At 42.8% G+C, this 17,035-nt stretch overlaps 2 protein-coding genes across 3 annotated transcripts; one reads left to right on the forward strand and one right to left on the reverse strand.

Moving 5' to 3' along the window:
* Window positions 1-585: 585 nt before the first annotated feature.
* cfap161 (cilia and flagella associated protein 161) lies at window positions 586-3,715 on the reverse strand. 2 transcript variants are annotated; one of them, XM_062460664.1, is made up of 8 exons: window positions 3,551-3,715; window positions 3,159-3,248; window positions 2,849-3,066; window positions 2,605-2,686; window positions 2,443-2,478; window positions 1,373-1,405; window positions 1,000-1,073; window positions 586-896 (listed from the first exon to the last, which is right to left on the reverse strand). In XM_062460664.1, exons 1-8 carry the CDS (start codon window positions 3,620-3,622, stop codon window positions 707-709), a joined length of 795 nt encoding a protein of 264 aa, XP_062316648.1. In that variant the 5' UTR covers window positions 3,623-3,715; the 3' UTR covers window positions 586-706. The 2 variants fall into 2 exon arrangements, with proteins under 2 accessions (XP_062316648.1, XP_062316647.1); XM_062460663.1 differs by having other exon boundaries at window positions 1,373-1,495.
* A 655-nt stretch (window positions 3,716-4,370) lies between these two features.
* LOC134020638 (putative nuclease HARBI1) lies at window positions 4,371-5,655 on the forward strand. Its single transcript, XM_062460798.1, has 3 exons — window positions 4,371-4,505; window positions 4,886-5,081; window positions 5,195-5,655. Exons 1-3 carry the CDS (start codon window positions 4,371-4,373, stop codon window positions 5,653-5,655), a joined length of 792 nt encoding a protein of 263 aa, XP_062316782.1.
* Window positions 5,656-17,035: the final 11,380 nt, after the last annotated feature.

Raw genomic sequence — 17,035 nt, forward strand, 5'->3', positions numbered from 1 at the left:
CTTCGCTCAATTGGATAGACCTACAACCAATCAGGGCTGCGTTTCTAGATAACGATGGATCGTAGCAACGATCGAGCAAAAAACAAAACCATCAATTTCTTACATGCGTTTCCCAAACATGCTCGTAAGGAGTAGGCTAATCTATGCGCTTTCAAGAGCTACGAATTTTCAATAGACACTTTAGCTACGATGTCTTTGGGAATGGCCGTAAAACTAAGATTCGTTGTACGATCGATTCTACGATCAACTTAGGCTTACAACGCTTTCGGGAAAGGCAGCCCTGAGCAACGTGCAACCCTAGCAAGCGCTCTTTGGTGACGTGGTTGATTACGTTACTATTGATCATCTGTCCATCATCGTATAAAGCCCGCCCTGACAATTTTATTGGTACGAACAGCTCTGGTGCAGGCATAGTTCCGCCCCAACGGAGCAATGCCAGACCGAACTTCCCGACCTCAAATGTTGTGGGTAGGGCTAAGTTCGGCTGGCACCCAGGCTAGAAGTAGGTAGAACACAGGTCTAAAATCACACCCATTGTCCATCCTGACACACACAGCACATGAACACCTACTCGTAGAATTTAAATACATTACTTTTAATGCACTTTCAACGCAGGTGGCTTTGAACAAAGACACACACAAAGCACATACAATATGCAAGAGAGGCATACTGAATTTAACACCTGTATGAGGTACTACACTTAGACCTAGTTTTGGGAGTGCTTATGAAACTTTGTCGGCTTGTTGCAGGTCTGTGTTTGTGGCCGCTCCAGAAGTGTTAGCCCCTCCCCTGCAGGGTCGGAGGTCACCAACAGCCAGTGGTTCACATCTCGCTCGGCCTTGTGGGAATCCAGGAAGGTCTGGGCAGCCACCTCGTACTCTCGGCCATATGGAGTCCTAACAGAGATAGGAAGTCTATCACCTTGTGTACATCCAAACAACATCACACACCATCAGTTCTTGTTGTGACGTGAAACATAGAAAGGGCGCGCAGATGTACCACAGAATGTGATCCCCCAGGACTGCGAGGGCATGGTTGGTCTTACAGTGACTGATCATAACTTTAGCGTTTGCCTGTAGGACACAGAATGATATGATTAGAATGAGAGGGAGTAGAAAGCAACATGTGTGGGAAGAAGGGGGGGGGGGGGGGAGTACGTGCATGATTGTGAGATCAACAAACGTATCGTCTTCATATTAAGTTAAGAGGTATATAGTGGGGATTGGCGCTGCTCATGCAGCGACTCGCGGCAAGTGTTTGCAGTCGAGTGTGATTGCGTGAGGGTTTTTCTTGACTTAGTTTTTGTGGTTCTTACTGAACTTGCCATGACAGATGATTGAATAGGTGTGGAGAAAACCTGAAGTGGACTCACAGGTACAGGTAGGCCCTCATGCTCCAGCCTCTCCTGGGGGTCAAAGTGCACAATTTTCCACCAAGCCAGGAAGGAAGCCTGCTGATCTAGATTCACTTCCTGGAGGCGGGACATCTTTGCACACTTCCAATCAAACCAAACTTGTGTTAAGGTGTTACAACATTCTCAGAGTTAAGTACAGGCTTAATGAAATGCACAACAGCCTACATATAAGTGACTATTCTAAATGGTTTGTGGCTGCAGGCAGAGGCGTTGTTAAACATAAAGCTCTAAGGGGGCACGGGCCACTATTCACGGTAAACAGTTCAGGGACGCAAGTTTGATATCAGTTTTGGCTGGGACATCAATAGTTAATGCGAGCGTGCAATTTTTTTCGCATTCATTTGAGCGCAAATACTGTGCTGACTGTACTGAGCTTCATGTAATATTGTTTTTATGTTTTAGTCAAAATATGATGATCGGTAGGCCTATCATTTTGAAACTTTCTTTAGTTTTGTAATGTTTTCTTAGCCTACCTCAATTCTGACTTGTGTGCCAAGTCCGACACCTGGACCTCTGTGTGCGTGCTGCAGTGGCTATTTGGCAAGCTCAGAAGAGCGCACTGACATGGAATTCTGCAGGCATCGATTTGTGTTTTCGGTTAAACTGCTTTGACTTTTTTTTTTTAAGTATTGATTGGGATACTGCGTTTATTTTTTCCGGGATTATCAATCTAAATTAATGTACTGACTAATAAATTAAGTTGTTAAAACTCAAACTTTAGATTTTACTGGGGCACAGCAGATTTATACTGGGACACGTGCCCCAGTAAAAAGGGTCTAACAACGCCCCTAGCTGCAGGTAAATGCCATTAGCTACATAAAAATAATAATTTATAATTATTCATATCTGATTAGCGTTCAATACAATCAACAGGCCTAATTCAGACAAGCAGTCATCAGGTAGGTTATAAAAGAATAAGCATGTGGCTCACTGTGCTTAACATAGTCTTGGAATGCTGATAATTGAAAAATCATAACATTGGTTAAATGAAACCAGGTATGGCAAAAAAAATCTGAAATTATTGCTACCTTCTGGAATGTTTTGTGGTCACTGGTCAGATACAGCTGTAGAGAAGCAGAAACAAATAGGCCATTTTCTCATGTAATACTATCAGAAACAGATGCACACAATAACAATGAACTCCCAGTAACTCTTCCACAGTTAGGGACTGATCTCTGGGGCTCACTTACCCCTCCAGCAAAGCCGGTAGTTGTGCTCAAGGTGAAGCTCTGTTCATAATGCAGAGGCTCTCCCTCGGCACTGCCATCAACACTAAACACATAGAACAGCGTCAAACACCACTTGTGTGAGTTTATCTCAATTTTTATCTCTTTTTATCTCTCGAATTTATCTCTCTGTTTCTCGTTCTCTCTCTCTCTCTCTCTCTCTCTCTCTCTCTCTCTCTCTCTCTCTCTCTGTGTGTGCATACTGTACCTGTTTATAACGAAGGCAATGCGTGTACAGGGCTGCAGACTTTTCCCTCCACTGACTCCGCACGGTGATTGAATGGATGCGCTAGGCCCCTTCCCTAAATTCGTGATGTCTGCGTTGATGCTGATTGCACAGTGGTCTCTGTTAGACCCTCCAACATTCACCAGCATCACAACATCTCCAAAACATACACTGCCGCCACGGCTTACAGACAGATTCACCTGCACAAACATAAACACACGTGTGGGTGTGTGCACACTACACACACTGTTATCAAAGGCTCGCTAGGATTTTTCTTGACATACAGTCGTACCTCTCTGAGTATGTTCTGTTTTAGGTAGCCTGTTTTCTGGACAGTGAGCTCACCCTTTTCCTTTCTCTCAAGGAAGTCTTTTAGGGTATCCTGGGGGCAGACACACGGCTGAGAACACTCGCACACATTCAGTATGCGTGTCTAAAAAGTCAGTAGGCTAAGCTAGCTAAAATACACAAAACACATCCAGTTGACATTCACAAAACTAAATGATTCGTCTGATTAGTTTTCAAGTCGGCAGGTTAACTGACTTTGCTTCTAGATGCTAGACTACAGTACTGTATTGTACTTTCTAGCAACACTAGCTGAAGCTTAGCTCTAACTAGCTCTACTGTAATGGTCTGTGTGCAATTAGATTGTGCGCTACTGTAATGGCACATTTTTAGACGAACCTCCTCTAAGGTGACATCTTCTCTCCAGTTTCCAACACGCACGCTTGTACCGTATGTCCTGATATTTGCCATGTCGCTTTTTAAAGGAGCAGTCTAAACTTTCGATGTTTCTATCAAAAAGCAAGACTCCAGTTATCAGCCGTAATAGGCATGATTTGTGTACTGTAATCGTTACCATAGTAACACTAAATCTGCACTCGGACTACCAACAGCTTCGGTAATGTAACGGTAGAGGGCGCTGTGACACTGAAAAAGGAATATTCGGCTAGGTGCATCCCACACATCGGGTGTGTTCGAATTCTTAGATAGCTGTCTAATCCTTGATCTCTAGTTGGACAGGTGTCTGACGAGAGAGGTCCTTTCGGGGGAAGGTATCTCAAAAACCGTTGATTTCAAACAGTCTATTAAGATAGGATGTACGTCATCGCGCTGCGTGTACTTATGTGCTCGCACTAGCGCGCTCTGTCAGACGGCAGTCAATTGCATCTTCCTTCAACGTGCTTTGCAACTTGCATTGGTTTTCGAGAGTTTATTGAGTTTATTGTCACACAAGTGTATTGTCATACTAAGTCGAGTTAAACTGTACTGTAGTGTATTTAAACTTAAATTAAGCTAAAATTTAAATTAAGTTGATTCCATTCAGTTAGTTTGAGGTAAACTTAAGGTAATTTAAGTTACAGCAAGGTAAGTTAAGGTTAGCTTAGGTAAGCTAAGGTAAGCTAAACTAAGGTAAGTCGTTTTTAAGTAAAGTTATTAAGATAAGTTAAACTTTAGTTAGTTAGTTTAAAAGTAAGGTTTAAAATACTTAACAATGGCGAGAATGGCGAAAATTGCAATTGTCCATCAGCTTCTGCAGGAGTGGATGGAAGAGGAGTGGTGTCAAATGGAGCAGGAAAGGGGTCAGCGCAGAGCCTACCGTGCAAGGATAGACATGCTGGCAGCGTACTCCTTTGAGGTAAGTTTTTAAAACATCATTTTGAAAATACGTGATTTTAATAAAATGTCAATTATCACCGTGTGTGATTATTATTCTGCTATAGTATGTAGTTATCGTTGAGACACAATCACCACGTACAGCATCTAGCTACCGTCGACCTTCCTGAGGTAAATACAGTACAGTAGAGTGACTAACTGGCACGTAGTCGTTCACGATAGCTTCATACTATCCGTGATTTTAATAAAATGTCAATTATCACCGTATCATTTACATATTATGGGATATAGGGATACAGTTATGTTCATTAATGTGCACTGTCCATGGATGGATGAATTCATGAATAAATAACATCTTTGATGAACAACTGTTTAACATTGTTTACATGTCATCAATTTCAGGGTGGCGTACGGTATGCCAGCCTGAACAGGGCAGTGCCCCTTCTCCGGCATTATTTTGCTGGGGAAGACACTCGCCCTGATTTCCGGCTCAGCAGAGCATCCATAACCGGTCTGCTGCAGCTGCTCAACCAGGAGCGGAGCCATGGATGGGGGCCAACCATAGAGGTCCTGGTGTTTCTGTTTTGGCTGGCCAGCGGTACGTCTTACCTGGGCCCTCATGCATTGGAATGTGCCCAAGAGGCTCATTTTTAATCTCAATATACTCAACAAATATTTATTGTCAGAAACTGTGAATTGCTCTATCAACAGGTGCGTCGTACCGCGTGGTGTCGAGGGCATTCGACATGCCCAGGACCACGGTGCACAACGTCGTCCATAGGGTCTGTGGCTGTGTGATCGTGGCGATGCCAAGGGTGATCCGGTTACCTTCCACTGCTGAGGGGCAGAGAGAGGTATCTGAGGGTTTTGCCCGACTGGCTAGACATGGGGCTTTTTCCAGGGCCATGGGAGCCATTGACGGCTGCCATGTTCGTATCAAATCCCCGGGAGAGCCCCATGGCCAGGATTATTTCAACCGCAAATTATTTCCATCGATACAGCTGCAGGCGGTGTGTGACCATGCAGGGCGCTTCATTGATGTGTTTGTGGGTTATCCAGGTTCTGTCCACGACGCCCGGGTCCTGAGGCACAGCCCCCTGTTCCAGTCTGCCGCGTACCGTTTTCGACATTTCTCCAGTGTGCGAATTACGGGGGGGTTTGGGGGGGTCTGACCCCCCCGTATAAGGCTTGGACCCCCCCAAAAGAGGTAAAAACCACAGGTCGGGGGGTCGATACATATATATATATATATATCGTTCTTACCTGTAATCGTAAATATCACAATATAGTTACCATATTCATTCAATAACAGGTTGGCGATTGAAGGATTCTTTTTCTATGTGTCTATTCCAATATGTAATGATGGTATCCAATGACACAAATCTGTGTTCTAGAAAGAGTGGTCTGGAGTCGCAGAGGTCCGATAATATCAGCTTTAATGCAGCAGTTGGAAATCAACAAGTACAGAGCTCTGGGGTTGTCTAAGTTTCCCTACCCGCAACAGAGTTTGGGCTGGTTCACGAAGTCCAACTGGCTATCTTTCCCTGCCCCAGCATATTATATACAATGCAATTGAAACACAAGTATCAAAAAGGTTTCAGCTTGTTCTCTCGTGCGTCAGGGAGTTGTTCTTGCCTACGCGTCCCACCTGCTCGGGTGCCGTCTCCACCCGGTTTCAAGGTTGTTTCTGAAAATGAAGAGATAGAGACACAAAGAACAGCCTGCTTCCCACACCCAGTGTGAGACCCAATGTTTGAGCCTGAGCACACTTCTAAGTTCATAACTTTAATAAGCACAATGCATAACTTTAATAAGCACAATATATTCTTTAATCCCTCTTTTGATCTCTGAAAACACCAGAGATCAATCAACATAGCCCTGACCAACCACCGCCTCCTCGTCCTGGTCAGCCAGCCCCAGCAACGGCATTTGGAACCCCTTCGTCGGGTTCTCCTCAGCCGAGACAATGATCCTGTTACACAGGGACCTGATACAAGAGATACAACAACAATCATGTTGATATTGATATAGCACACTCTTAAGTAAAATAGCGGAAACCTTCTTAGTCCAGTACAATTCTAGTGTGGTCAAGCAGTATCACTCTTGGCCTAGTCGTAACCCTCTTTTCTGGACTCTCACATTCGTAGCAATAGCAAATGGTTCACTGGCCCTTCTCCACCAACTACTGCAACGTACGACTGGATTCTGGAGCAGCACAACACATGCTGCAGTGGTACCACGTACTTCATTTCCCCAGCACCCTTAGGGCGTGCAAGGTTCTCTCGATGACCTTGAATGGTCCTGTCCATAAATGTACAACAGGCTTCCCCGAACACCTGATGACGTATTGGGGCAGGTGGGTCAGGTGGGGCAGGGTCTTCAAGGGGAAGGGGGGGGGGCAGACCACTCCTAGGTCTGATGGGGCATAGGGGCAGATGGGGCAGGGTCTCCAAGGGGAAGGGGTAGATCATCCAGTGAGAAGGGGGGGGGACAGGGTCTCCAGGGGAATGGGGCCTTAGAACAGGGGTTAGGTAGTCAGACCCGCCGGTCTGACTCGTCCTGAAGCAGAAAAGAGTTACAGTCCCAGCATCACCTTATCTCCCATGATCAAGCAGTAACTGAGTCAAATGAGATGCGAACAGTCGAACACCAATGATTAAACACAGATATTGAAATCAAGAACCCATTTCAGGATTTAAAGTGGATATTTTTAAAGTTCAAATAAATCCCTCCTTTCACACCCTTATAGGGTGTGACAACAAACCCAAATTCAAAAAATATCCCATTACCGATTACACAATGTTGACATACAATAATGATGAGACTATGCAGCGTTATAGCCAAGTGGTGTGGACACACTGGACACAGTGGGAAAACCCTAATGATGTTATAGGGGAAAACCCACCGTCACTCCAGAGTGGACATTCGACATCCATGTATCCACGGCAGACCTGGACATGCTCACAGGCCCCCTTCACCACATACATACAACTTTAGCCAAGCTTTTAGAATTGCAATAAAATAAACTAAATTCGAAACAAATAGAAAAACCAGAAATTAGACAGGATATGTTAAAGTTCTCATAAGATCCCTCCTTTCATTGATAACTTTAATCAATACCCAATCTCCTTGTTTGACTCCTCCAATCTTTGGTTTACTGCTTCACCTGGAACAGAATTTAGCAGAAGACATCTCTTTTCTAGTTAGCATTTTTTTATAAAATTGGTTAACCATTTGATTCGCCTCTTCATCATGCTATGTGAAAGGTTTAAGTTATGGAATTACATATGATCTCCAATAAATCAATTCAAATGGTGTTATGCACCTGGTATAGGACTGGGAAAGACTTCAGTTCACATAGTAAACATACTGTATCTATAATTACCAGGCAGTATTTTCCCTTCAGTTTTCTTATTGTTGAGCAAACACATGTAACAGCATCTAAAAAACGAGCCCCCATATTCAACTCCTATTAGTCATGCCTAGAAATGACAATCTGTTTCTTTGTTCCCTTCTTTAGAAAATCAACTGTTAGTCTAATTTTTTTCACTCCAAAAAACCTTTTCTGTCTTTTAAAACAGTTAAGTTTAAGACCAATATTGTTTTAGATTCTCTATTTTACCAAATCACACCTCTTTTTATCAAAGATATGATAAAAGCAATTTTCATTATGCCAAACCAGAATCGGTATGCTTCTTAAATGAAATATAGACCAAATAATGTTCTTAATGCAGCTATTAACCAAACATTTTTCCCAAATATATTTTCTATAAAGGTCAGATAGGTAGAACTTCATAACTCGTTTTGCTGCAGTTCAAAACGAGCCAATTAGCTCAAACCATCATAACCACAATTAATCAGACTTGATGAGTGTTCCCAAATTATTTCAGAACTGAATGTTATAATAATCCTCTTCATGCACTAATACCATTTATTAATACAACATTATCACAGCCTAACTGTTTATCCCAAACAGTATGCCAGGCTTTGATAAAACTCTCAAATAAAACTTAAAACCAAATTACAATTAAACTCCAAATAAAAGTACATTTAGTTATTTTCTCTTTCTCATTTTTAACCAAATTACATCTAATACCTTTATCAAAACTCTTAAAAACCCTAGATTTTACTATTTTGACTTAAAATGTTATCCCATATACCTTTCCAATTGCTTCCTCATAATTTTTCACATACATTTCCTCAAACCATTCTTTGACCAACACAGATGGTTTGCTCTAGTATAACTCTTCCAATTGTATTAGAACCAATTTATAAACCAGGGGTTCAATTTCTGCATTTTTACTGAATACCCTCACACATCACAGATTTTCCGCCTATAAATCCAAGTTCTGGTCGGAAAGGCTTAAAAAAAAAAACCCTCCCTGTTTGGCTAGGAATTATAACAAATGTTGATCACGCATTTGTTAACCACCAAACTTGGGATTCATCTAAACGAACACATCTATCAGCATTAATACTCACATAATTATGCAGAACTATACCCTCTGGGATCACCTTTGTAAGATCTCAAGTAACAGGACTCTTTTAGCCCCCACCTTTCTCCAACTCTCCTCGGGATTTCTGTAACTTCTTGGTCAAAGAAAAAAGCACGAGATTGATAAAAGTGAGTGATCTCACAATTTGACAACTTGTTAGATTTTGCACAGAAGGCAATTATGGTCCTTGGCGGACACCTAGTGGATCTTTTTATTTTTTATTTTATTTTTTAAAGAACGACAGATCTGTTTAAAATACCGTTCAGCTCAACCCGACTCCACACAAATATTACTTTTTTACAGATATGTTTAAAATACCGTTCAACTCAACCCGACTCCACACAAATATTACTTTTTCACATCAATTCAATTCTGTAACCCTCTTGTACCGGAGAGGACAAAGAAAAGACACACCACACTCCTCTCTAATTTTATTAAACTCAATCTGACTCCACACAAATAGACAGTGAAAAAGACAAAGACAACGAGTTTAGGGACTCTAACCCCTGGAAAGGACTCGAACCTCCCCTTGGACAAGGACAACGAGTTTAGGGACTCTTACCCCTGGAAAGGACTCGAACCTCCCCTTAGACAAGGACAACGAGTTTAGGGACTCTAACCCCTGGAAAGGACTCGAACCTCCCCTTAGACAAGGACAACGAGTTTAGGGACTCTAACCCCTGGAAAGGACTCGAACCTCCCCTTAGACAAGGACAACGAGTTTAGGGACTCTAACCCCTGGAAAGGACTCGAACCTCCCCTTAGACAAGGACAACGAGTTTAGGGACTCTAACCCCTGGAAAGGACTCGAACCTCCCCTTAGACAAGGACAACGAGTTTAGGGACTCTAACCCCTGGAAAGGACTCGAACCTCCCCTTAGACAAGGACAACAAGTTTAGGGACTCTAACCCCTGGAAAGGACTCGAACCTCCCCTTAGACAAGGACAAAACACAAAAACGGTTACATAGAACTATGAAACATAGTAATCGTCTAAATTTGGTTCTCAGTTCCGAATAGCAGTACTTTGAATTAACAGGTGTCTGCTTACCTTTTTTTATGTTGAGGCCTCTGACGATTACGTCTGTCTCCTCGCACCGGTGTATGGGTCTCTCCCCCGATCCGTCGGTCGGGCCGGAACCCTCTGGACTCCCTCTTTTCAGCGTCGGGGTCACCAGTTGAAGGATTCAAAATCTTTGTGTCTATTCCAATATGTAATGATGGTAATTCAATGACACAAATCTGTGTTCTAGAAAGAGTGGTCTGGAGTCGCAGAGGTCCGATAATATCAGCTTTAATGCAGCAGTTGGAAATCAACAAGTACAGAGCTCTGGGGTTGTCTACGTTTCCCTACCCGCAACAGAGTTTTGGGCTGGTTCACGAAGTCCAACTGGCTATCTTTCCCTGCCCCAGCATATTATATACAATGCAATTGAAACACAAGTATCAAAAAGGTTTCAGCTTGTTCTCTCGTGCGTCAGGGAGTTGTTCTTGCCTACGCGTCCCACCTGCTCGGGTGCCGTCTCCACCCGGTTTCAAGGTTGTTTCTGAAAATGAAGAGATAGAGACACAAAGAACAGCCTGCTTCCCACACCCAGTGTGAGACCCAATGTTTGAGCCTGAGCACACTTCTAAGTTCATAACTTTAATAAGCACAATGCATAACTTTAATAAGCACAATATATTCTTTACGATACACAGAAATGTTGACTTTATGGCAGGGAATATCACACACTATTACACTGACTGTCATAGTCAAAATTCACTCAATAAACACAGCGCGAGTGACCAGTGCACAATAAAACTCAAGAAACACCGCGCGCGAGTGACCAGGCAGTGTGCAATACAGAAACTTGTTGAATCACCTCAGTGTAGCGGTGGGTTCTGCGTCGTGAGAAAGTGCAAGAAAGGCAAGTTTGCTATCTAATACCCCAAAAATCTGTCACGAATGTATTTGTAATGGCAATTGGCTGTAGAATATTCACAAGAATGTTAATGATAGAACATGGTTAACCACCAACTTAAAAGATAGCTATCGCTAGCTCTATATCAAGCAAGATAGCTTCATTTGTCAGTCTCGTTGCTTGTCAGAATCTTGAGAGATTTCCAACAACCTTATTTTGTGATGAACAGTCAGATGTTCCTCTGGTAATTTTGTAAAGATCAACTTTTTTACTTCGTTTACTTGGTTGGGGCGGCGGCGGGGATCAACTTCGTCCCTGGGGGGGGGGGGGGGGGGGCACTGAGTTGACCCCCCCCGATTGTCATTGTATAATTCGCACACTGCATTTCTCTGAGAGTGGACATGGCCCTGCCATCTCATGCCCTTTTATGGGAATTAACGGGGCGTTTACCTATGCTAAATAGGAGCGGGGCACGAGCTTTCAACTTACGACATATTGGGATTCATAATTCTAAGACCACACCTGCGAACAATTCTGCTGTTTAGGAACACGTCATGAATCACACGTACACTTTTCTTCTGAACTTTCTTAAGAACAAATGTAAGAAATAACTAAGGATGATATTGGTGAATGAGTCCCAATGCTCTTAAGACAGTGGAGATGGTTGTGGACTTCAGGAAGAATACAGCCCCACTCACCCCCATCATCCTGTGCGACTCCCCAGTCAACACTGTGGAGTCCTTCCGCTTCCTGGTCACCATCCTCTCCCAGGACCTCAAGTGAGATTTGAACATCAGCTCCCTCACCAAAAAAGCACAACAGAGGATGTACTTCCTACGGCAGCTGAAGAAATTCAACCTGCCAAAGACAATGATGGTGCACTTCTACACAGCCATCTTTGAGTCCATCCTCACCTCTTTCATCATCATCTGGTACGCTGCTGCCACTGCCAAGGACAAGAGCAGACTGCAGTGTATCATCCGCACTGCTGAGAAGGTGATTGGCTGCAATCTGCCTACCCTCGAGGACCTGCACACCTCGAGGACCCTGAGGCAAGCGAGGAAAGATTGTTGCCGACCCCTCCCACCCTGGACTCTCCCCGAGAGTCATCAGAGCTCATTATCAACCCGGACCTACCATGGCTAGGAGCATCGCCAGATGGTGTGGTGACCTGTGATTGCCATGGAACTGGTATGCTTGAAATGGGGGAGTCAGGTGGCTGAGCGGTTAGAGAATAGGGCTAGTAATCAGAAGGTCACTGGTTTGATTCCCGGCCGTGCCAAATGACTTTGTGTCCTTGGGCAAGGCACTTCACCCTACTTGCCTCGGGGGAATGTCCCTGTACTTTTTGTGTCCCTGTACTGTAAGTCGCTCTGGATAAGAGCATCTGCTAAATGACTAAATGTAAATAAAGTGATCTTTTAATGCTAATGGCCCTGCTCTCAGGGAATGTGTCAGTGACCCACTTTTCTGCCTTACTGTGACTGCGGAAGGTATGACCCTCAAGCAAGATCATAGTTACATGTACCAACTGCAGGCCCAAATGCATATACTAGCTGAGGTAATATATGGATTTTTTTTTTGTGGACACCACAATAACGTTTTATGCAACAAGTCCAATTTGATATATACTTTTTTGATGAGTCCTACACTAGGGTGGAAGAATTAATTAGAATAGGGGTACTGCCTGAGTTGTTGGGGGAATGGTGTACTGTGCCACACCTCTCCTCAAGTGCTAACTTTGAGAAGGTACCTGGGGGATGTTACTGTGGAAACCCTGTTGATGACACAAACATCCTCTCTTGCACATCCAAGCAACGCAAACAAAAGCGTTTCCACATGTCATGTATGAAGCTGAGCAGGGTGCCAAAGAGTTGGAAGTGTGTATAATGCAAGAAGCAAACAAACAAGAAATGAAGTTGGTATCCAGATACTTATGTAGTGAGGTCCACAAGACCACACGGAGCCAACATCTTGCCACACCTGAAGAGTGATTCAATCACATCAGAATCAGCCCTTGTGACACCCTCAGTATGCTGATTACCCACCAAACGCCGATGCAAAGGAACCATAGAATGGGGGGGGGACCTCCCCAATCTACCTAATCAGCCCTCCTGCTAGCTTGCAAGCTTCAAAGGGCCTGATTTAGACAACACGTCTCCAGCGACCATTTGCTATCCGTTTCGGCGGCGATTTGAACAAAGAACATACCTTGATCAGAACTTTTGAGGAAAGTGCTTGAGACTTCACCTTTACCACAATAGTACAAGGTGGAGAATTATGAGAGGGATATTTGTGTTATGTTTGTTACTTTGTTTTAATGTTGTGTTCACTGAAATCTTGATTCTAGTAACAACTCCTTCTTCCTGAAAGATAACCACGTCATTCTTGGTATCTACACGAAGCTATCATAATAAAACAATCATTCAACTATATTTTGTAACTGTACCAAGATGTCCAGAACAATATTTGAACCATCGAATGATCAGCCAGAGATCAGATCACACCTTTGGTAGGTGTGAAGGAAGGAGGGGGGAGTTGAGAACCCAGCTTCCCCCAATCCACATCTGACCCCAGACGGGTCCTCCCTCGAACTGTATAAAGCCCTAAGATGACCATCAATCTCGGACTCCAGCGAAACCGACCATGGCATGAACGCCATCAGGATTGGCGTTCCAAGGACGTCGTCAAGCTTCTCCTGAGATTCAACTTCATAGTGAACGCGTCACTATCTGGACGTTTCAACAGAAGAACCAAAAACGCAATTCAAAATAGAACTTCACTGAGATCCCGCAGACTCAGTCACATGACCCAGCGCAGCCGCGCTGTGACTTCAGAAAAAAAGCATTGACTATTCCCGCAGCTGTGTTTTAAAATAACAGTGGTTGCCAAACTAAAGTTACATTATTAGATGCAGTTCCTCAATGTGGTTTAGTTACGTTGACTTCAAGAAGCTACTTAGTAACTATAATTGTGTAAAGTATGTACTATAATTACCTTGTACCTTTATTTGTTATTTGTATACGTCTTTGGCAGTCAATTGTAACCATAACCTAAATGAGTTTATTGAAACTAGTTTGATTTAAAAAGATTGGAAAGCCGACAACTTTTCCCTCATCTAGACCCCTAGTCACAAAGCTTCAATTGCTACGGCCATTGTAAGCCACTTCAAGTGCCTCTTTTTGTTTCAATAATTTCCTCTCAACCTTTTTCCTATGTCATGTCATAGCTTAATCACTCATAGCCATGCCAATGTCTGGGGAGGGGGGGTGACATGCTGTTACGCTGCTGTGGTCTTTCTTCTCTTGTCTTCATGTCAACAGTTTCATCGACGACGGTCTATGAAAGTTGACATCCGGGGGGATGTAGTGAGGTCCACAAGACCACACGGAGCCAACATCTTGCCACACCTGAAGAGTGATTCAATCACATCAGAATCAGCCCTTGTGACACCCTCAGTATGCTGATTACCCACCAAACGCCGATGCAAAGGAACCATAGAATGGGGGGGGGGACCTCCCCAATCTACCAAATCAGCCCTCCTGCTAGCTTGCAAGCTTCAAAGGGCCTGATTTAGACAACACGTCTCCAACGACCATTTGCTATCCGTTTCGGCGGCGATTTGAACAAAGAACATACCTTGATCAGAACTTTTGAGGAAAGTTCTTGAGACTTTACCACAAGAGTACAAGGTGGAGAATTATGAGAGGGATATTTGTGTTATGTTTGTTACTTTGTTTTAATGTTGTGTTCACTGAAATCTTGATTCTAGTAACAACTCCTTCTTCCTGAAAGATAACCACGTCATTCTTGGTATCTACACGAAGCTATCATAATAAAACAATCATTCAACTATATTTTGTAACTGTACCAAGATGTCCAGAACAATATTTGAACCATCGAATGATCAGCCAGAGATAAGATCACACCTTTGGTAGGTGTGAAGGAAGGAGGGGGGAGTTGAGAACCCAGCTTCCCCCAATCCACATCTGACCCCAGACGGGTCCTCCCTCGAACTGTATAAAGCCCTAAGATGACCATCAATCTCGGACTCCAGCGAAACCGACCATGGCATGAACGCCATCAGGATTGGCGTTCCAAGGACGTCGCCAAGCTTCTCCTGAGATTCAACTTTATAGTGAACGCGTCACTATCTGGACGTTTCAACAGAAGAACCAAAAACGCAATTCCAAATGCGACTTCACTGAGATCCCGCAGACTCAGTCACATGACCCAGCGCAGCCGCGCTGTGACTTCAGATTCTTCAAATGGACCTTTGGCGCAAACCGCCCTCAACATCATTGATCAACCCCTGATCAAACGTAACTATGGCTAACGCTCTTTCCTCCTCGACATGGCATTGGCGTGAGCTCTGTTTATGATTTGTAAGGATGTAATCACTGACTGTACAATTTCTGCCTTTCTTTAAGTTAGACTATTTCATTCTGTTCATTGAAACCAATCTCTCATATCAAACCCATAATCCAACTTTTCTTAAGATCTGTTTACCTTACTTGAATAAATTCATTGTAAAGATATTTTGACGTGCGTGTTCACTGATGTTACGATTGGCTCTACTCTTAGAACGAATTCATTCCTAAAGATGAGACTGATTATTACATATTAAACATAGGATTCCCTAATGTCCTAAACCAATATTAGGGTGGTGCCCCAGACTTTATGATAAATTAAGTATTTCTATCTTTAAACGAGCAAACCCCGCTACACTTATAAATGAATTAATTGATGTATTGAATTGATATTACAGTTGTAAGTGTGTATAATGCATAAAGCAAACAAACAAGAAATGAAGTTGGTATCCAGATACTTATAAATGAATTAATTGATGTATTGAATTGATATTACAGTTGTAAGTGTAGAATGCAAAAAGCAAACAAACAAGAAATGAAGTTGGTATCCAGATACTTATAATGAATTAATTGATGTATTGAATTGATATTACAGTTGTAAGTGTGTAGAATGCTAAAAGCAAAAAAACAAGAAATTAAGTTGGTATCCAGATAAACTTTTATAAATTAATTCATTGATGTATTGAGTTATTACATTCTTTTTTTGTGTTTAACTCTTCCCTCAGTTCATAGAGTCGTGCCAAAACCTTGCCGCGTGACAGCCATCGAACGGCCGTATGTAGCAACAAACTCTGATGTTCCGATCCCATTTCCTCGCACAAAATCGAAAACAGACGGCTCTTCAGTGGGCGTGCCTTTATGAAATTAACTACATCTACTGCTCTGTCCAGTAAATCAGAGAGTTCCTTCGGGAGCTTCTTCGCTACCAGGTTTTGCACTCTCACTCTGTTAACCCTCGTGTTGTCTTAACATTCTGTACACTCCCATTGTCCTTAGGGTCAAAAATGACCCACCTTCACCAAACCCCTAAAATACAGCAGCTCAATTTAATTTTAATCCCCAAATCTATTTTGCATGAAGAAACAACCTGTCAGTCATCACAAACTTTGTGATTGTGGGTTTTGCTTCTTCAGATTGCAGAAAGACTTCATTTAATCAGTGAACACATTTGTCATACTAGTTTTCTTTACTAAAGTAGAGGTTTATTATTATTGGTGAAAGTACTGCATAGGTGTAAACATTAATTGTTTAGCAAGAGATAGCACTTGTACAGCCTAAGAAAGTATCAGAAATGTACATAAAGTAGTTTTGAATGCATTTTATAGAAAGGAAACAACAACAGTTTTGAACCTTTTTGGCAACATGGTGCTTATATACTGTACAATGAGGAATTCTGCAAAACTGCAAAATACTAGTCTTCAATTTTTCTAACCATTGCCACCACCCACAAGGTGTATGAACATAAACAATAAATACAAATAAAATAATAGATTCAAAACAATAACATGAAGAACATAAATCACTCAACTCTATTCAGCACATGTAGGACAGTATGCAAGTGTGTGCGCATGGACTTTGCAGATGAATTTCTCACATGTGCAGCACATAGTATTAGTTTTACAGTCTTTCTTTGAGGGGCAGAATTGGCATCTCCTCCTCTTGCTTGGCCCAGCTGCAGCCGCAGGTGGATCAGGACAAGATTCAGCCCCCTGAACAGCTTTCACAAGCGCTGCCGATGCTGCTGTGTGGGGGAGGCGCTCCCTTCTTTGAATGTGTGGGGTTA

Source organism: Osmerus eperlanus, chromosome 5 (genome assembly GCF_963692335.1).
Source record: "Osmerus eperlanus chromosome 5, fOsmEpe2.1, whole genome shotgun sequence".
NCBI classification, from domain to species: Eukaryota; Metazoa; Chordata; class Actinopteri; order Osmeriformes; family Osmeridae; genus Osmerus; species Osmerus eperlanus.